This window comes from Neopsephotus bourkii, unplaced genomic scaffold (assembly GCF_033783945.1).
Source record: "Neopsephotus bourkii isolate Nb327-2 ecotype Australia unplaced genomic scaffold, CSIRO-AGI_Nbou_v1 NB_1634, whole genome shotgun sequence".
Classification (NCBI taxonomy): domain Eukaryota; kingdom Metazoa; phylum Chordata; class Aves; order Psittaciformes; family Psittacidae; genus Neopsephotus; species Neopsephotus bourkii.
In genome coordinates, this window is record NW_026902109.1 from 6,778,633 (window position 1) to 6,798,759 (window position 20,127).

At 38.9% G+C, this 20,127-nt stretch overlaps 1 protein-coding gene across 2 annotated transcripts in view; it reads right to left on the reverse strand.

Annotated features, from left to right (window-relative positions):
• CABCOCO1 (ciliary associated calcium binding coiled-coil 1) overlaps positions 1–13,896 on the reverse strand; it is a 57,632-nt gene extending 43,736 nt beyond the window's left edge. For both annotated transcript variants that reach the window (XM_061374041.1, XM_061374042.1), the window contains exons 1-3: positions 13,768–13,896; positions 6,232–6,344; positions 2,228–2,397 (exon numbers count right to left, since the gene is read on the reverse strand). In XM_061374041.1, coding sequence (XP_061230025.1) covers positions 2,228–2,397; positions 6,232–6,344; positions 13,768–13,785 — 301 coding nt within the window. In that variant the 5' untranslated portion in view covers positions 13,786–13,896. The remainder of the gene's footprint in view (positions 1–2,227; positions 2,398–6,231; positions 6,345–13,767) is intronic.
• Between the last annotated feature and the right edge of the window lie 6,231 nt (positions 13,897–20,127).

Here is a 20,127-nt window from a genome sequence, read left to right on the forward strand (position 1 = left end):
AAATGGGGAAATATCCCCCAGTGGTGAAATAGATTTTTTCCCCTGATTAAGTCTCTTCTGATCTGCTCTTGATTCTTTGTACAGAAAACAAGTTAAAATACGTACAAGATTCTGGTCTAGTTTTGTCCTTTAATGCTACAGCAAGCAACCCCCTGAAAATTTCACCAATAGAAGCCATGTGAAATGAGAGTAACAGAACTGGAAGTATCAGTTAGTAGCGAAGTGAAGCCAAGTAACAGGATTCTGAGAAGTCACGACACCCAGGCCCAGGTCTGTAATCAGCTAGTCCAAATTTTCTTTCCTTTGTACACCTGAGTTTCAGCCCCAACTATCTGTCTCAGGAAGGCTCTCACAGTCCTTCTGAGGTAGGTAGCACTTTACCCTCAGTGTATAGAAGATGAATCAAATCATGTTAAGTAACTCTAGCTTCCAGTCAACCAAAGCCTACAGTTTCCAAACCTCAGTTTTTCCCTCTTTTTTTACCAGCCTCAAATGAGTTTCCACTACCCTCCTTCTCTAAATCCATTCTTCCTGCTCCGTTCTATTGCTATTATGGTCAAATCAGCTTGACATTTCAGACCACTTGGGTCCGGTGTAGGGAGGGGAAAGCAGAAAAGGTCATTAACATAGAAAACATTAGCATTTTGCTCACAGCTGAAATGTTTTGTCTTGTAAGTTGCACCAGCTGAGAACAGTAATTGCAAGGAAATTCATATCAGCCCTGGGCTGTACTTTCTAAGATGGATTATTCAGGGAACTTAGGTGTGAAGAAAATATAAGAAATATCCTGTAAACATTTACAAACTTCATTTTCTTTCCCTAAAAGCCATGTATCTTTGTCAAATCCGAATGGATTTTCACAGGACAGCAAAATTAAATTCACAACGCTTGCTAAACTTTATGTCTTAATTTCAAAGCATAAAGGTATTGGAGCTGTTGGGGGGGGAAGAAAAGAGGACAAAATAATACTTCACCCCCCTCCCTCCCAGCCTCTGTCTGCAAGCCCATTAAACTGTTTTAGTTGTAATTTTATATATAAACATTAATCAGAGGCAGACATTGCTATGGAAAATTTCTCTTTAAAGAGTTCAAGTCTGGCAAAGTTTTATGCAACTACAATCGCATTCCTGAAAAACGTCAGTCAGCTTTAATAATCAATTATGCTACCAGCTTGTCTGGTACACATGTATTACATACAGTCTCATAAAACTGATTTCTGATACGTTTCCATTCTTCTCCATTGCTATATTAATCTAGTTAGCATATGTTAAGATACTTTCTCACTGGAGACAGGAAGGACAACTGGAATTCCAATGATCATAAAGCACGTACATATTCTGTCAAAATTCCAAGTCAGAAAGTCTCTTGAATTCAATTACAATCAAACAGTATAATAACTATTATGAGTTTGATTTTAAATATTCATCTCTTTGGATGGAACTGCTGAGTCCTTTCACTCTTCCTCTGGGATCGACTTTTCTCAACATAATCACCTTCAAAATGAATGTTAAGTAAGCATTGTGATCTCCGGAAAATGGATTTTAGAGGATGCTGCTGTGAATTTTTCTGGCTATTTTGTTCCCACTAGATGCAAGCTACATGCTTTGTTGCAAATTTCTTCGTAGTCACAGGAGCTACAGTCCTTTCATTGTCATTTTTCATTCTCAGCAGTGGTGCCAGTTTACTTCTCTCACCAGTTTTTAGTTAACCAATACATTTTGTGCCAGAAGCGCAGCATTTGCCATATAGAAATCTGCCTGAGAGTTGACCTCCAAGGATAAAATAAATGTAATTCACCTGCTGTAATGCTACAGGATGTACTCAATACCTCAAAAAGCAGAGAAATATACCCAAGGCTACAGTGAGTCAGTCACCGAGACAGCTGGAATTGGAATTTAGGAGCTCCTTGCTCTTACTCTACTGTAATTATTATTTATTTTACCATAGCAAAGATGAGGTCTCTTTAGGACGTGGTGGTTTTGTACTACTGACTGTACAAGCAAATAATTAGTGATATTCTGCTAAAAAGACTACATTTATCTTTAAGGAAAGTTTAATAACTGCCAATAAGAGTTATTTTCAGGTACCAGTATAACATGCCAGCATTCAAGGGGAAAACAAATAATTTAAAGATTACTTGTAATAAATATTGCTTCATTAAAATGACTGGAAAACATTCTTGCCTTCCACTTCAGATATTTATTTTACAGTTTTTAATTATACTTACCACTGAGGTTCTCCAACAGGAAATTTAACAGATCCATGAATCCTGAGAGCTGTATAAGGCTGAAGTTCATTTCTTTAGCCCACCAAAAACCTGCAGTATAATAATCTAGCAAAATAGCTTCTTTGAAAGATGTATTTAAATGTTTAAAATTCAGAAATTCTTTCAGGCTTCTAGAAGAAATTGAAGATTAAAATAATGAAATTTTAAAATAAACTACAGATTCCAAAGTTTAACTTGGTCTGCTTGTAATTATATCTATAATATACATTGTTATTTTATATATGTGTGTATTTTCCTGGAACTTAGCCACATCAATTTCTAGATATGAATATTAACAATAAGAGGACATATCAACTGAAAAACAAACACCTACAGGCTCCAACAGACACTAAATGTTAAGATATGTTTAATGAAATAACAAAAATAAGAACATTACAAAACCCCAAAAGAAATATATTGAAAATCCCAGGGAAAAATCAGTTTGTTCTGGAAGGTGTTTGTAAGGTGAAATGAAAGTCTCCACTTTTGGCTATCACTATTTCCCTCAGATTGAGATACTTTGACAGTACACTAAAAGGATCTTGCTTCCCTTTCAAGGTTATTTTTTTATGTCACCTCCAAAGAATAATTAGTTTTGAAAATGAATGTAGATAATATATAATTATTGAAAGTATGTAAAATATTTTGGAGTTTAAATTCCACTTTCCTAATAGTCAAGACATTTAAGAGCCTCATCCTATTTTACTGGCATACTGTGGAAAATTTTTCCACTTAACTTAAAAAACTAATGAAAAAATACACTCTCTTGTAGGAGACCATGCTATTGCTGATACATTTATGTTTACTCCATCCAAACACAGAATTAGTTATGTCTTTCATAATAACTGTGTACATTTTTCCAGGTGAAGAAAAGAGATCGGGGCTAGAACTTCAGTTTGCAGTTCTGCCAGTATAAATTCAGCCATGTCTCAGGTAGTTAAGTTTTATATTAAAGCAGTCCTTGGCTTCTTAACTATACCAGACAATGCAAATGCTAATTGCCATCACAGTTTTCCCCTGTAAGAAAGCAAAGTCTTTCTGTGTGTGTGCGTGTCCCCATCCCTTCCTAAGAAGGGCATTAATCTCAGACCTACTGATCGGCAGAAATTTCTCAGGGTTTACACCAAGCCAGTAGAGATACACTATTAAATGAGTTGTTGGTTTTTGTTGGTTTTTTTTTTTAAATTAAAGCCTCAATAGCTAACAAAGTAAACCACATAATCCAATCAGTTTTAAAATGTATTCCTTTTTTCTTGCATGACAAATTTGCATGGCTGCACAAATGCAAGTCGGTTAAAAACACTTAACTGTGTACTGAAATAGAAGTGGAACATGGCCAGCTGAACTTTCCAAGGTCTGAAACAGTCCATATCCTCTCTGAAGCTCCTGCCAACTCTGTGTTTTCATAATCAGAGCTTCTCAGGGATTTAGATTTTTCTCTGATGCTGCTAACAATGCCAGTACTCATTTTTTCAATATTCTGTAAGGCATGTTACTGACAACAGTATCTATAAATGACTGGGAAATGATGGGTCATTTAGATTCCCTTGTTACTCTGATTGCTATCTCTTCCTTTGTGGAAAGTGCTCAGGTACTACAGAGATGGACAGCAGTATAAAACTCCATGATAGATACGAATGCAGGATATCAAAATTCTTATACTGAATCAGATCCATTCTGATATTCTAACCTTAGCTGTGGCCTTCAAACTGCTTTTATGTATAGACTGGCTGAAGGAGAGAAGCCAGAGAGTTGTAGTCTATGGGGCGGAGTCTAGTTGGAGGCCTGTAACTAGTGGAGTGCCTCAAGGGTCGGTTCTGGGACCAGTATTATTTAATATATTCATCAATGATTTAGATGAGGGAATTGAGTGTACTATCAGCAAGTTTGCTGATGACACTAAGCTGGGAGGAGTGGCCGACACACCAGAAGGCTGTGCTGCCATCCAGAGAGACCTGGACAGGCTGGAGGGTTGGGCGGGGAATAACTTGATGAAATATAACAAGGGAAAGTGTAGAGTCCTGCATCTGGGCAGGAACAACCCCAGGTTCCAGTATAGGTTGGGGAACGACCTGTTAGAGAGCAGTGTAGGGGAGAGGGACCTGGGGTCCTGGTGGACGACAGGGTGACCATGAGCCGACACTGTGCCCTTGTGGCCAAGAAGGCCAATGGCATCCTGGGTTGTATTAGAAGGGGGGTGGTTAGTAGGTCGAGAGAGGTCCTCCTTCCCCTCTACTCTGCCCTGGTGAGACCTCATCTGGAATATTGTGTCCAGTTCTGGGCCCCTCAGTTTAAGAAGGACAGGGACCTGCTGGAGAGAGTCCAGCGCAGGGCAACTAAGATGATTAAGGGAGTGGAGCATCTCCCTTATGAGGAAAGACTGAGGGAGCTGGGTCTCTATAGTTTGGAGAAGAGGAGATTGAGGGGTGACCTTATTAGTGTATATAAATATATAAAGGGGGAGTGTCACGAGGATGGAGCCAGGCTCTTCTCAGTGGCAAACAATGAAAGGACAAGGGGAAATGGGTACAAATTGGAACACAAGAGGTTCCACTTAAACCTGAGAAGAAACTTCTTCTCAGTGAGGGTGACGGAACACTGGAACAGGCTGCCCAGGGAGGTTGTGGAATCTCCTTCTTTGGAGACATTCAAGACCCGCCTGGACACGTTCCTGTGTAACCTTATCTAGGTGTTCCTGCTCCGGCAGGGGGATTGGACTAGATGATCTTTTGAGGTCCCTTCCAATCTCTAACATACTGTGATACTGTGATACATGATGCACTGTGGTAAACTAACAAAATTCCAGTGCTGCTGCTAAACTGCTTAGAGTCCATAAAGTGCCCTGTAACTATCCTTTTTTCAGTCAGATGCAGTATATACTTTACATTCCACTTATTCCAGTGTGTATATATACACATGTGATCAGTTGAGACTAAGAAGACATGCACAAATTTTCAATACTTTTCTTTTTAATCTTAATGAGAAAGTTTCACAATAAATTGCATCATTAACGCATTTTAGTCCCAAGTTGTACATTTCAGTCTCTTCTAAAATAAGAAGCCTATCATGCAAGAGAAAACAGTAAATGAGAGATTTTTAAACAATTATAATTGTTTGTTGGGAACAAATTTTCTATCCAGTTTTATTTAAAAAAGTATCCCAGAAAGAACATTTTCTCAGAACAGTGAAAAATAGGAGAAAAAGAATATATATCATTAATAATATTATAACCTTTAATAAATAGTTTATTTACTCAGAGGGACAAGGTTCAATTTTTTTATCACCCCTCTCTAACCTAGTCCAGTGGACCAGCCCATTGACTTTCAATTCACTAAGAATTTGCTAGAGGACACAAGTCCTCCTAAATAATTTGGGCCCTTCTGAAAAGTCCCATCCTTAAAATATAAGCCTGCAGTCTCAGGTTGAACTCCTGGCCTCCTAAATTTAGCCGCTATTAAGCACTAATAACAAAGGAGAATGTTGCTACACAAAGGACAAGCTGGGCGTACATCAAAAGTCTTTGTCTGCCTTCTATTTCCCCAGTGCACCATAAAGGCTACCCACTAATACCTTCTTCAGCTTTCCATTCCTTCCTGAACTTTTCAGACCTTTCTGATTTTTCAGTAACTCTAACTTAGAGTACAAAATCTTACATGCTTTAGCAAAAAAGTTACCAAGTAAGACTTATAAAAAAAGCTCAGTATTTGCCTGTTCTTATTTACATATTAGTATTTCATTTACAGCATATTTAATACTATTGTAAACTCAGAAACCATATAAACATTAAATACAAGGGGAGGGGTGGGAGGAAAGTAGTAAAAGTAAAATCAAACGATATAGGAAATACAGTAAAAAAAAACCCTGAAGACTCATGATGTAACTATCACAAAAGAAATCTAACAAATAGTCTGTAATTTCTGTTTCATTATTATATTGGTTCTAGAATTATTATCATTGCCTCTTACTTTTGAACTTCTTCCTCATTTTGTTCTGACAAAGCAGTAATTTGGGAAAAAGAAAGAAATGTCCGACTAATAACCTTCTTTCCACTTGTGGCATCCTGATCTTGGCCTTCTTCCTACACAAACATATATATACAGAAATATAATTTTAAAAGCTTTATTTTATAATGTCAGTAACTTATTTAAATAACATTTTTCTTTTGAGGGGAAGTATGTAAAGAATTAATTCAACAAATGCCAAAAATGTAATACAGCTAAAATTATATGGCAACAACACAATACCCTAACTATTTTTGACTAGAGAAAAGCTAGGCAGATATATGGAAAACAATATTTTTATTTTAAATTCATGTGGGAACAGTGACATATTATGTGCTGCACAAGATTAAATTAAGTTGCAAGTAAAACCAACAAATCTAAAAGCCAAAAAAAAAATCTATGAATCTAGATTTGACCAACATGATACTAAACTGCACAGTAATTAAATTTTAAAATCATTTTCTGGTTAGGATATTATGAGTATACATACACATTACCATACTGTTTGCTCTACACCCTGAACTTGATTGCATTTTCAAATCTACTGTCTACACCAACTCCTTCCCTAGGCCAAAAAAAAAGAAGTCCAAGATGTTTGCTGCAGCACAATGAAACATGTGAGAATCTGACGCTACTGTTTCAGGGAAGGTCAATATATTTGTAATACAGAAGGAAGTTCCTTATAAGAAATAAAAGGATGTACATGTTACGAGGATACCAAAGTAAGCATGAATCAATAATGCCTTATGAATAATGTCTTATGAAAAATAGAGTAATTTGATAATTTGTTTCTTAGGGTGTGTCACTGACCAAAAAAACAGAGACTTCAGTAAGAAATCTATGAAATAAATAAAGCAGTAGGAAAAAAACGCTGTTTTACAACAAAATATGCAGGCAACAAAGTGAGGTGTCAAAGAACATTATAAAATGCAAGGAGGCAGACTCTTTACAGAGAGGCATGGCAGTGGAACAAGGGACATTAGTCATAGAATAAAATATTCCAGTTGAAAGGGATCTACAATGCATTAGCATGTGACAGCACAAGGAAAAATATTTCATTATGAACATAATTAAGCATTGGAATAGGTTACTCAGAAAGGTGCAAGAATCTCCGTTTTTTCAAGTTTTCAAGACTGAACTGGACAAAGCCCTGGCCTGCATTCACTGCCAGCCGAGCTCCGAGCAGCCAGTTGAACCAGTTCATGTCCAAAGAATCCCTCCAGCCACATGACTGTGGGTCTAATTGGCCTGACCTGCTTCTGCACAAGGACTTAAAAACCTGATCGTATTTCACTCACAGCAGGTACACTTCCGCATCTGTGGGACTTGGGCTTTACAGATGTGCAGCAAGGCAAAACTTGCAAAATAATGTTTCTAGCCCACCTAGAGAAAGTGGAAGATTTCCTACCACGATCTGATTTTTGAGCCTGAGCAGCATTGTTCTGGGCTAACTAACTCTAGCATTGGGGAAGGAGAGCCCCCAAATAAAGCTACACTACTCCCCCTGCTGCTGCCAAACTGCAAGATACACTTAAAATTTGGAGTAGCTGAGTGGCAACATGCAAGACTGATGAAACAAGACTGAGAGAACAAAGAACATTTAGTGGACAGATTAGGTTGTTTTCCTCTAAGTACTAGAATACTTTCACATGTACTGTAATATGAAAAATTATTGTTCCCAACTATAAAGAAGTTAATCTCAAATACAATGTCTCATCAGAACAACAGGAACGAAGTAAACTAAGACTTCCTTCACATAGTTAGCACAGTTAGAGTTTGCTTTTGTTTTACCAGCAATAATTCTTGCAGTATAAGAGGAAGTACTTGTACAGTCAGTAATTCTGATGTAATTGAATCTGCATGCCCTAGCTAGGGAAAAAAAAAAAAAAAAAAAAAAAGGAATAGCTCAACATGCTAGTATTATATGATTAACGGAAGATATTTTTCAATAATCAGGAAAAACATGAACACTTTCCTGAAGTGACCAGTGTGTTAGAAACTTGTTGAACAAGAGTAGAAGTAGTGAAGTTAAAAGAACTGAGTTAAAGGAATAACTGATAGTGATGTTTTTGAAAATGAATTAATACCTGTTCATCTCTCTCAGTTTGTTCAATACATAGGGTACTCTACTATGTATTTTTGCATCATTACATAAATGGTATATTACCAGTCAGTCATTCAACATTTTACTGACCATGCTTCTTCTAAGACATAATGTTAACATTTTACACGTATCACCCCAGATGGACTTTACCAGTACAGCACAGGGAATTTAGCACTATATTGTCAGAAAAGCATAAGAAAGTTCAAGGTATCATGGTTTTGTTCTTATCAAGCTGTTTTTCAGCTTCTCCTCTGCTGTTACAGGCCAGGTGTTTGTAAGAACAAAGCCCCTCCCATAAGACTATCAGTTACCTGCATGACACTCCTCCACCGTTCAAGATCATAGCAGTACTCCTCTAAATAGAGGTGCATCAGAAGTCTTTCTTTTCTCCTTCCCCCTCCTTACACCTCATGCTGTAAGGAACAGGTTAGTAAGCAAAAAGTTGAACATTCTGGACACCAACTTTTTATCTGAACTCCCAAGAATCTTACCCAAATTTCTCACTGCTTTTGAAAGGTATCAGGCAACATCCATCATGTCAGAAACAGCTTGTCTAAATATGAATATTCTCCTGCTTCCAGTACATACCTGGCTTACTTCTGTATGAAGCTTTCTGACCTATATCGTACTGACAGGCCCAACACACTTAACTTTCTGATGCTAAGGTTCATCTTGTTCTCTGAATTACAAACAGCAAGGACCTCTGGGAAAATTTGCTGAAGTCTTAGTATGTAGTGTTGTATTACATCAATATATAAACTGTATAAGATTACAAAAGTTAATCTAAAAATAACTCCAGGTGTCTTGCACTCAGTCACACACTTAAAGGTGCTCTAGCATTAGAAACATACTCTTTGACCAACGAAATTTTGCAGTTTAAGATATCCAAGCTGTTGCAACTCAGTATTGCAGATAAGGCTCTGTAATATGCACATCAAAATCCAAGCGTTCACATGGCAAGGTGAATGCTTCCTATTTCATCACCTAGCATGTTCAATGATATATCCAGCAGCAATACCCCCCAGTAATGCATTACTATCTTTGTTACTGCTCATAAGGATGGATTTGTGGCACCACTGTCTAGTACATGCACAGGTATCCGATAAGATTTTCTGTTCTAAATAACTAACAAGGAACTATAAGAGCACATAATTTAGAAAATTAATTTTTATAATATCAATGTTTCTGTAATTTAAAAAAATAGTGAAAGTCCATGATTCATTTAAACAATCCTGTATTTGTGGAAAGTTTCTGTCTCGGAAGAACATACACACGGCTAAAAGCTTACAAGTATTTTGATTCAATACTGTTTTGTCTTTTGATTGCTGTCTTTAACTACCACTAAAAATTCAAAGAGAAGGTATTTTATACACATGTTCAGTGATGTCAAAGAATTTATCGTTCATTTCACTGTTAACTGTAGTGACTGACTGAGGTAATCCAAGGTGAGTTAATTCTGGTAATGCTAATCCTCCTGTGTTGAGGAAAAACCCCGGGCCAAACCAAGCCTACCAATACACACTCCCAGCAGTAGACTTAACGTATTTAAATACAGAGTACTAGAGAATTATTTGTTACTGTTTTTCCTTCAAAGAATTATCAGCAGTTTCAACTGTATAATATATTTCTGGACATTCAAAACATTATTCCAAATGCTTTGGGCACCCCTTGTCCACAGCATCAAATCAAAATACCAAATCAAATATTCTAAACCAGAAGAAGAAAATCTTCCTTGAATCTCTCAGCATTATTCACTGAAGCAGTAAATATCAACAGAAGAGTGGTATAGTTATATAGCAAATTGTAAAAAGTCTCTGTGTTTGGCGTGGGGAAGGGAAGAACTCTCTCTCAAAACCCCAAGCCCAAAGTAAGTCATCCCTACAGTTTGGGTGAGGGCCTTTCCAGGATGGCAAAACCTTGAAACACAGCAATAGAAACTAGCATCAGTGTCCCTGAGGGGAAATAAGCTTGTCCTTTGGGATGAGCCCTCTGCAGTCACTGAAGATGGTATTATTTCCATTCATTTGACAAAACACCACTACACTTTGCAAAATCATGGCTATCAAAAATATTCACAAAGGAATAGCTTACTAGATCTCTTAAATTATAGCAAATACCCAGAGGGTAAGGAACCCAAGATCCTCCTGTCTTCACTCCATCAGTGAAATTGGACTCAACTCTGCCTGCTATATCTAGATAGTTTCCAGTATCTAAGCTAGTTCGTTTAAAGCTAGTTCAGCTACCTCCATCTGAGCAATACTGCTGACAGCAGTACAGATGTACACTGAAAGAGTGTTGCATATCAGTTACAACTTTAATCAAAATGGGAAAGGGTAAAAAAAACCCAACCACACAAAAAAACCAACCAAACAACAAAAAACCTCACACCAGCAACACAGGCTGTTATTTGCATTATTATACACATTTTGTTATCAAGCTGTCAAATACTTCAGCAGAAGCAGAAAATCTTGAAGCTGTCTACATAAATAGTTATGGCAGAAACAAAAATACATTAAATGTGTTCACTGTTCCTGTTTGTTTTAAAAAGGCCCCACTTGTCCGCTCCCACAAAGGGAAGTTGAAATCAATAGTTGCTATTTTTAGTCCTAATATTTCTTTTGTTGTCAAACAAACGAGGAAATAAAAACAGTAACACTAATTTCAACTACACTGAAAAAATAAATATGCAGATACGTCAAATGAAAAAAAAATAAAATGTATATGGAAGGAAAGCTTGCAGAGGACCATTATAAACACGAGACAACAACAGTGTCCTCATAATAACAAAATATATTTCAAAAATTTCACACAGTCCAAAGATCAAGATTTATGGATAACCAAATGCATTATGACATTAAACTTTACTGATGTTTTCACAGCTGCAGACTACATACTGGAAAAAAATGTTAAAAATAAAGCATCAGCAAGACTTGCTGAGATGAGGGTTTGGATTTTTCCAACATACTTTCTACTGAAAGTAATTTCAAGTCAGAACAATTATAAAAATATTCAATTTAAATCAAAAGGAATTATCTCAAGATCTAAGAAACAATGTAACAAAAACAGTGGTATAATACGGTGTTACCTACAGCTTTAGAAATAGACCTTGCAAAGCTTGCCTCAGCCAAAGCTAGAGACTATATAATTTAATTTATAAAAATTGCACAAATCCACAGATCTTACCACAAAAATAAATCATAATGGATAGCAGGAAATATCAGAAAGGTTACCTTGTGTGCAAAACCAACTTGAATAAGGAACACAACATATGTGAGAAGAAAAAAAAAAAAAAACAAAAGAAAAAAACCCATACCAAAGAACCCCCCCTGAAAACATTCCCTGAATTCCTCTAAAGATTCTTTTTATAAAGCCACAAAGTAAAACTGACAATAATTTCAGTGGTATATTTCAAAAGGATGTACAATGTACTTTTGACAGCCTCTTGTTTCCCATACAGTACGCCTTGTATCCTTTTACTATGATCTAACTGACCTGCATTAACCTGTTCCGACTGCCAAAATACTTACTGAGAACACTAACAGAGAATATGGTGAAAGATGCATATATTTTTCATTAAACATTTAAAATACGTAATAATACATTTTACATGGAAGAGAATTTATTTCTTTAAGGAAACCTAAATATTAAGCTTTTCTTCCAACAACCATTAGGGTAGCTTTGTGCCAACAGATACAACTATTACACTGGCTGAAAGCAGTTACTTCCACAACAGTCACAGTAGCTTCTCAGTCATCTAAAACAAAGCAATTTAACTAGAAGCAAATTACCTTCTAGTAGCTACAGCTATACAGACAGACTTGAGGGAGAAATTCTGAGCTGATGCAACACTTTATACATTCCTGGGAGGAATAACTTCTATTCTTATGGTTCTCTTGACATGCAGCATGAGAGGAGTTGCCTGTCAGAAATAACACCTCTGACACCCGAGTTAAAAACTGCAATGCAAATAAAAACACCCGAACAAAACAAATAAAAAAAATCCGCACCCCCCCCCCCCCCAAAAAAAAAAAGTTAAGGAGAATGACATGGGTTTATGAAAATCTCTAGAGCACTGTGACTACCTAAGGCAATGTAAGGTGAGAAATATAACTGTGATGTTACCAGAAACAAGGTGTGAGCTTGCTTCTGCTCCCTCACTTCTCTTTAAAGGGAAACTGTACGCTTTCCCCTCAACAAAACAAACATTATGAGATTCCTGCCACTACAAATAAGCAGTGTTGTGGCTAACCCACGCTGGACATTAGATACCCAAAGCTGCTCTATCACTCACCCTTCTCAGCTGGGCAGGGGAAAGAAAAAAAGGCTTAAGGGTTGAGATAGGGGCAAGCGAGACATCACTCAGCAATTACTATCACAGGCAAAACAGACTTGACTTGGGGAAATAAATGTAATTTATTATCAAATCACAGTAGGGTAATGCAAAATAAAAACTAAATCTTGAAACATCTCCCCCCCCCCCCCCCCCCTCCTTTCTTCCTAGGCTCAACTTTCCCCCCAGATTCTCTACCTCCTCCTCCCACCATGGCACAGGGGAATTAGGAATAGGGGTGCTGGTCAGTTGATCACACGTTGTTTCTGCCACTCTTTCCTCCTCAGGGCAGGACCCCTCCTCCAGTGTGGGGTCCCTCCCACGGGAGACAGTCTTACCTAAACTGCTCCAGTGTGGGTCCTGTATTTGTGTGGGTGTTTTTCCCCTTCCGAAACCTGTTATATGACTGTTGCTGATGCAGGCCTGCATTGGAGCTGGCTGGCATTGACGCAACTGGACATGGGGGAGCTTTCTAGCAGCTTCTCACAGAAGCCACCCCTGTAGCCTCCCTACAACTCAAACCTTGCCACACAAACCCAATAAACAAAGAAATAGCAATATACTTGAAATTCAGAGTCCACAACTGACTGAAAACCGGCGAGCACTGTGGGAGAAGTGGAAGGTGGGTGAGGAGCTCACCAGTCGCTTTTGAAAGGCGAGGCAGGAGATGGACCCGGCCGGGCTCGTGCCAGCCAAAGCCTCCGGCCGTTTCTGGGGGGGGAACTGCCCCGCTGTGGCGGGCGGGTGCCTCCCCTTAAACTCTCTTGGGGATTAAGGTTACGCAGGTATGTATACCCACACTGCATTTTTAAACACCCCACCCTTTTTACCTTCTCCGAAGCTCAGTGAAGATATTTAAAATGCACTGTAAAAATAAGAGGGTGCAAAGACGGCGAGCGTTGGGGCACTGCGGGGAGAGGGCGCAGGACCCGCTGCCCCAGCCCTGCCCCGCAGCACGCCGCCTCAGCGGCGCCAGCGCCGCGGCCCCTTACACCGCCCCCCGGTGCCTCGAGGTGAAGCGACGCCGGCAGAACGCCCGTGAGACACACGGCAGCCCGGGGCGTACCTGCCCTAGCGCCTCCATGCTGCCCGCGGGTCCGCGTCCCCATCGCCCAGGGAACGGGGGCGGGGCCCTGGCGGCTGGCGTAGCGCCGAGCTCCTCCCCCGGGAGTGCTCACCCTGGCCCGGCGCCATCTTTCCTCGGTGGGGGACTTGTAGCAGCGTTGTTTCATGGTCTCATGGGGAGGTGCGGGCGGCTTTTTCCCTTCGCAGGCTGCCCGTGGGCAGCACTGGCACAGCAGCGGTGGTTTGGGGGCAGGGGTTCGGCGGACCTGTGTGTCAACTGACTGGAGAGTAGGCCTGCGTTGCTCATGGGGCTTGGGGCAGGGAGGGCCGCGGGGAGCTGCCTTCACAGCCCCTACCCTGGATGCAGCTTACCGGTACCGGTGGCAAGGCACCTGGGAAGGGGCCTGTTTGAGGAGGGGTCTGTCAGCCTAACGGCTCCACCTGATCCTCTCAGGATTTTGCAGCATGTCCAGCCAGTTAGTAGCACCACTGAAGTACAGAGTTGACAATGCAGACATCCCAGGTGGTGGTTGGAAGGAGGGCGCAGAAGCACGAGGATGTGGTGGACTGAAAAACAGTGCCATACAGTCTGAGAGAAGACCAGTCTGGGCAAGAAGGTGGCAGAGGATGTCTGAGGCACTGCTGGGCCATGACGGCTCTGCCATCTCAGGGCCTGTGCCCATGTCTGCCTTTGGATTCAGTGACCAGTGCTGCAGTGTGCATGAGGAGAGGAGATGTCTTTAAGAGCATCGCACACTGTAAAGCAATGTTTCCATGCCCATTTTAATTTAGATTAGCTTTCCGTAATCCAAATAGTGCCAGTAATTACTGAAAGCATTGTTTGAATAGCAATTACAAGGATAGCATCATGCAGTTCTCCCTGCAGTTACGCTAAGAAATCCCAAAATTTTCAGCTGTTTGAAAACAAACTAAAACCTAAACCTAAATACAGTCCAAGAATGTTAACAGCAATTATTATAGCTCAAATGTCAGCAGGCATAAATCAGTGTGTCTGTTGGGACCGATGGAGGGAAGCAGAGTACTCCAGCTAAGGATCTGGACTTAAATGTTCATATTTCATGTACAATTTAGGAAAAATTTACATGCTATAGTAAGTGGAAGAAGGCTTAGAGACTGAACTGCATTTTCATTATGACATGCATCAGTATTTATTGTTTTTCCTCTTTGTCCTATTTTTTCTTTTTCACCTTGGAATACTAGTAGACTAACATGCTGAAACATTGTCAGCTTTGTGTTGCATGCAGACTCGCAGTAGCAGCAACAATTCAGAGCAATAGCACATGCAAGCTCAAAATGCAAGCATTTGGTGGTGAATAGTAATGAGAACAAAGAAAAAAATAATTTTTCAAAGTTTTATTGATGTGCTGATGGAGCTGGTATGACAAAACTATTTCTTTGCAGTACCCCACATAAAGCAAGGACCTCCCTGGGATTTCTGCAGCTGTTTCAATGTCTACTACTATTTCTGAGCAGTTTGCCCACTTTCTGGAGGTTGCCATCATCAGTTTCTTTAAATGTGCAAGCCACTAAATACAGTGCCTGTGTCTTAGCTGGGTCACAAGGGACAAGAAACTGCCCATTACCCAAGAAGATTCTGATATATAGTGCGAGAGTCAACATAACTGTTCTTCCTGCTCAGACACCCTGACCCTCACTGACACATGTACACTAGTTGTGCTTCCAGAAGGGGTCAGAAATCTGTTTGAATGAGGTTCAGAGAGCTGGATTCTGCAGTGTTTTGTAGAATTATTCATAGTATTTTACAGAAATAGAGCCCACACTGTGAATTCCTACAGTTAGTGCCGTGCTGTGTAGCTGACAGCAGTACAGCTGCAGTTACTTCCCCTTTTACTGTGTATATAAATCTAACCAAATAAGAACGTTATTCAGAGCTGCAAGCGCCGCACACAGTAAAGTGTAAAAACTGGGGAATTAAATGTGATATTTGGTGCAATATAACATTGTGTATGTTCATTCTGATGTTATCTAGTCAGTAATAGGTAGCTCTTGGGACTTAACCCTGCATTCCTCTGGTACTGAAAATGTCCACTGTCTTCCATGGACATTTTTAATGTAAAACTCCTGGGGCTCAAAGCCCTTAGAAGGAGCTAATTTCAGTTCTCTTACTCTAATATTAAAGGAATATATTCTTTCTTACACAAAACCCGCACTGAGCAGGTTGATTAAAGCTGAGCACTGGCTGAAGCTCACTCCACATTTCCAGTAGTGAGCTCCTAAACTTCCTACTTTTCAATCTAAATTTATCAATGTCACAAAGGTTAGATACAAAAAGAGACACCACCAAGAAGGATTCAACAGGGACACTAAACCATTCCTTCTGATTTCATGTGGCTTCTTCGTGTTTAAAACCTACATTTGTATGCACAAATGAGTATTTAAGGTGACTTTTTAATTTCCTTCAAATGCGGGACTTGCAAGTGCAACACAAAAGTAGTGATCTTAGTGCTCTGATCTAGTCCTTTCCTACTACAGGTAACCACGGTAGATTTTCTATGATTGCTAATGGTTGCAGACACTCCAGAGAAGAACAGCAACAGAGCTCCTTCTTCTCGCCTGGGTAGCTGTGTTAGCTGCAAAGGTTCTGTGAAAGTGTCTGTTCCAGTGTGTGTAATTTGAACAGACCATATTTGAAAATCTGGTGTTACATGGTGTTACACAGTAAGTGCTGCTCTTCTTACCTGAGAAGCTACCAGAGTTCAGTTTTCTGGGCACAGAGCTGGTTGCTCTCGATTTTGATTGAGTCTTCAGATTTTGATTTTGCTAATGATGCAGTGAAGCATCAAGAATATAAGCAATTCCAAGCTGCTCCCTACACAGTGAACTTCACTGGTGTCTTCAGGGAAATACTTTCCTCTTACTTACAATATCACATATTCTGAGGAGTGAGCAGGCTCACCTGCATAACACAAGGACATATCAGAAGAGAAAAAAAGGTCAGAGCTGCACATGAAGCATTACTGGGCTTTGATGGTGCAGGCCACCTGCAACTGGAACAAAACCAGCAGCTGCAGGGGGGCTCCAAAATATTCCACTGAGTCCTCCAAAGTTTTAGTAATGAAGGCGACTTAGTCTGATTTTGTTACTTGTTTGCAGAAGTCCTTGCATTTCAGCAGTAGATGAAGTTTAATGAATTCAAGAAAATAAAAGAATTTTCAGAAGCCACCTTTTTAAAAGCAGTTTTTCTAAACTCCAAGGCTGTTCACATCCTCCTACTGATGTGGATCCTATGAAAACATTCAGTTGGAAACAGGTTTCTATTCACCTTTAGTTAAGCATCACCAAGCACAGTAATTATACATAGGCAAATTCAGGATGAAAAGCAGATGGATATTCCTTGTGGAGCCTTGTGTGTTAAAACAACATCAGATGGACATATAGCTCCCCTGGCAGCCAGTCCTCCAGACAACAAATTGCTTATATTCTTGACTGATGGGACAAGGATGAAGAAAACATGGGCGTGTATGGAGATCTTGTATTTGGGTTTGACCCTCTTAGTAACAAATGGGCAATTTGTGAAAACAACAGTACATTAGTGCTACATGGCTCTTAATAAGGAGGCATGCATTATTATATGTAGGTGCATTAACATAGTAATTAATCATCCTCTCCTGGCTCCTTTTTAACATTCCTCACAGATACCCTATCCAGGGAACAGTTCCCTCTAGGTAATGTTCTGCTGGTTTGCATATCATTTATCTTCAGAAAAAAATTCAGGGCATGATTATGCACTAGAAAAAGAAACACATAAATTCCAGGTTGTCAAAGAAGCTTGCTTTTAAAGCAAAAAAGATAATCCTGCAATTTCTCAGGCAATATCCAATTAAAATAAGATACAGGTACAAGAGGATAACTGCTTCAGTGTATCAGCAGCAGGGTGGGCAGTCCTAAGTTACTTCCAGAGATGCTACTTCTTTGAGTTCACTATTATTCAATACAATCTAGCTCAGAACCTCTCAACCATGACATTAATAGGCAGGCAAAATTTCTATGTGATTTGATAGTGATTTTAAGTGACTTGTAACATTAGTACTTGGCCCAGCTGTAAGAAAGTACAAGTTAAATTTAGCAAATCATAAGTTTTCAATTATTGAAAACAATATGCAGACAGAGAAATTAAAGTAAAACATGTACTCTATCCATGATTCCATTATCCTCTCCCCATAAAGAGAAGTGGCTCAATGGCGGATAAAAGCAAATATTAGATTGATGCTGTTCTTGATCTTAGCCTAAAAGACTGCTATATCTAGTGCCAAGAAATTGAATTGAGGTTCACAGAAATCCTAAAAATCAGATAGAAAAGACTTAAAAGGACATGTAGCTCATCTCCAGGAGACCTGTATTTTTTCTTGCCAACATAAACTTCAGGAAGAAATATGAATTTATTTAACCCAGTAGTTCAAGACAGTCCCTTACTATGTAGAAGTAAATGTGCATATAACATGCAGTATGCTATCGTTGTGGATGAAGAAAGTGTAGAATTTTCTCTGCTCTAAGTATCTTTTAGTTCAAGAATCTAAATTACGAGACCTGATACATAAGATAAAGCAGGTAATTAAGAGCCCAGCTATTTCAGAATGCCTACATCCAAGGTGAGCAATCGCTATAACAAAACCAAAATTTCTGTAGGTCTAAACAGCTCCTCACAGTCAGCATTCAGACCAGAATAATCCCCTAAGGATTACCAAATTCAAAACAAGAGACAAAAAGAACAGTGCTAACCACTGAGTGACTCTAATCCCCTGGGGACAGGAAATGACTTTCTATCCTGTACAGTCATGAGTACACTGGTGACAATGAGCAAACAATTTAACATAAGCTTAATGTAGGTCTTTGGGTTTATTGTGAGTGCATAGGACAGCATAATTTCACTGAATGAGAGCTATATTCAGGGGGACATGCTGTTTAGTATGAAAAATGTCAATTAATGTAGTAAGGAAAATTACCAGAAGAAATAACCAAAAATAAACAAAATATATTATAATGGTAAACAGATATGAAAGTTGTTAAATATCATTTTAGATATATTTAGATATAATATATATATTGAACATATATATGTATTATTTTTATATAATAAATATGTGCATATTCTTTTTTCAGACTACCTTTTGAGCTCAGATTCCCATCCCTATGTCTGTCCTAAAGATATAAACTACCATTAATCTTGACAAGTTTGCATGAACTAGAATATTGAACTCCACGCAAACCTTGTCTTTTGGGCAAACCATCTTTAAATTTCATTTGGATAGTCAAAACTTGACTTTTCAATTTGAAGTACTGTTTCATTCTGTTGGCAGACTAAGGAAGATAGACAGGCACAACTGCGTAAAGTAAAAGCCTGAAACTATTGTCGCATCTTAATAACATAGCAAAGCCTGGGAAAAAAAAAAAGAATTCACTGATTCTATTGTCCTTGCCCTTTTGCCCTCAAATGGGAACATCATTTATTCCAGAGACTTCATGTTTTACTTCTGTCATGTCTCTGTTGTGAAGCTCTATTGATTTTCTTGCCACTTTCTCTATATGATGTTAACCAGCATTTAGAATAACATGTAACAATTCAGGTCAGTAAGTGAAAAAATACATCCAGCTGAAATTACAGGAATGGGGAGGATGTTCAATAGGGAGACTATAATTACCCAAGACACAAGTTGGCTTGTGTACTGGAGCTTACAAAATGATCTTTAAGAAAAAACAAAAAACAAAAAACAAAAAACAAAAAACAAAAAACAAAAAACAAAACAAACCCAAAACAAAACCCCTAAACTAAACTAAAAATAAAAGCACTGTGACTTTTATGCCTGGATCCATGTGTAACTTTAAGTTTGTCACTATTTCCAGTTGACATTGACTGTATTTTTTTCTTCGTGTATTTTGTGAAGTTTGCTGTTGGACTACACAAACAGCTTCCAAGGTGTCTCAATAAAGCTTCAGTAAAAAATAATAATTCAGGCAAATCTGAATTACTAGGACATAACATAATGATTAAATGATGTCCTGGAGCAGGATCACAGCAATACCTGGAGAGTCAGTATGGCAAGCCTGTCTCCACTTTACAGAGTGAGGTCTATTCAAGAGAGTGACATTTGTCACTGTGCAGCTTAGCAAAATATTCTAAGTGTCACTGCCACCAGAACCAACTAATATAATTTGGGTAGACAGCCCATGCATCTTCTCCTTGTGTACTTGGTATCACAGAGTACAAATCCCAGTGAGTGAATGAGCATGCTCAGGAAGAATGTGTCCATGTAGTCTCCTTAAATATCTAAGCATAAATGTTATTCTCTGATCACTAGGCAGTATGGTTAAAATTACAATG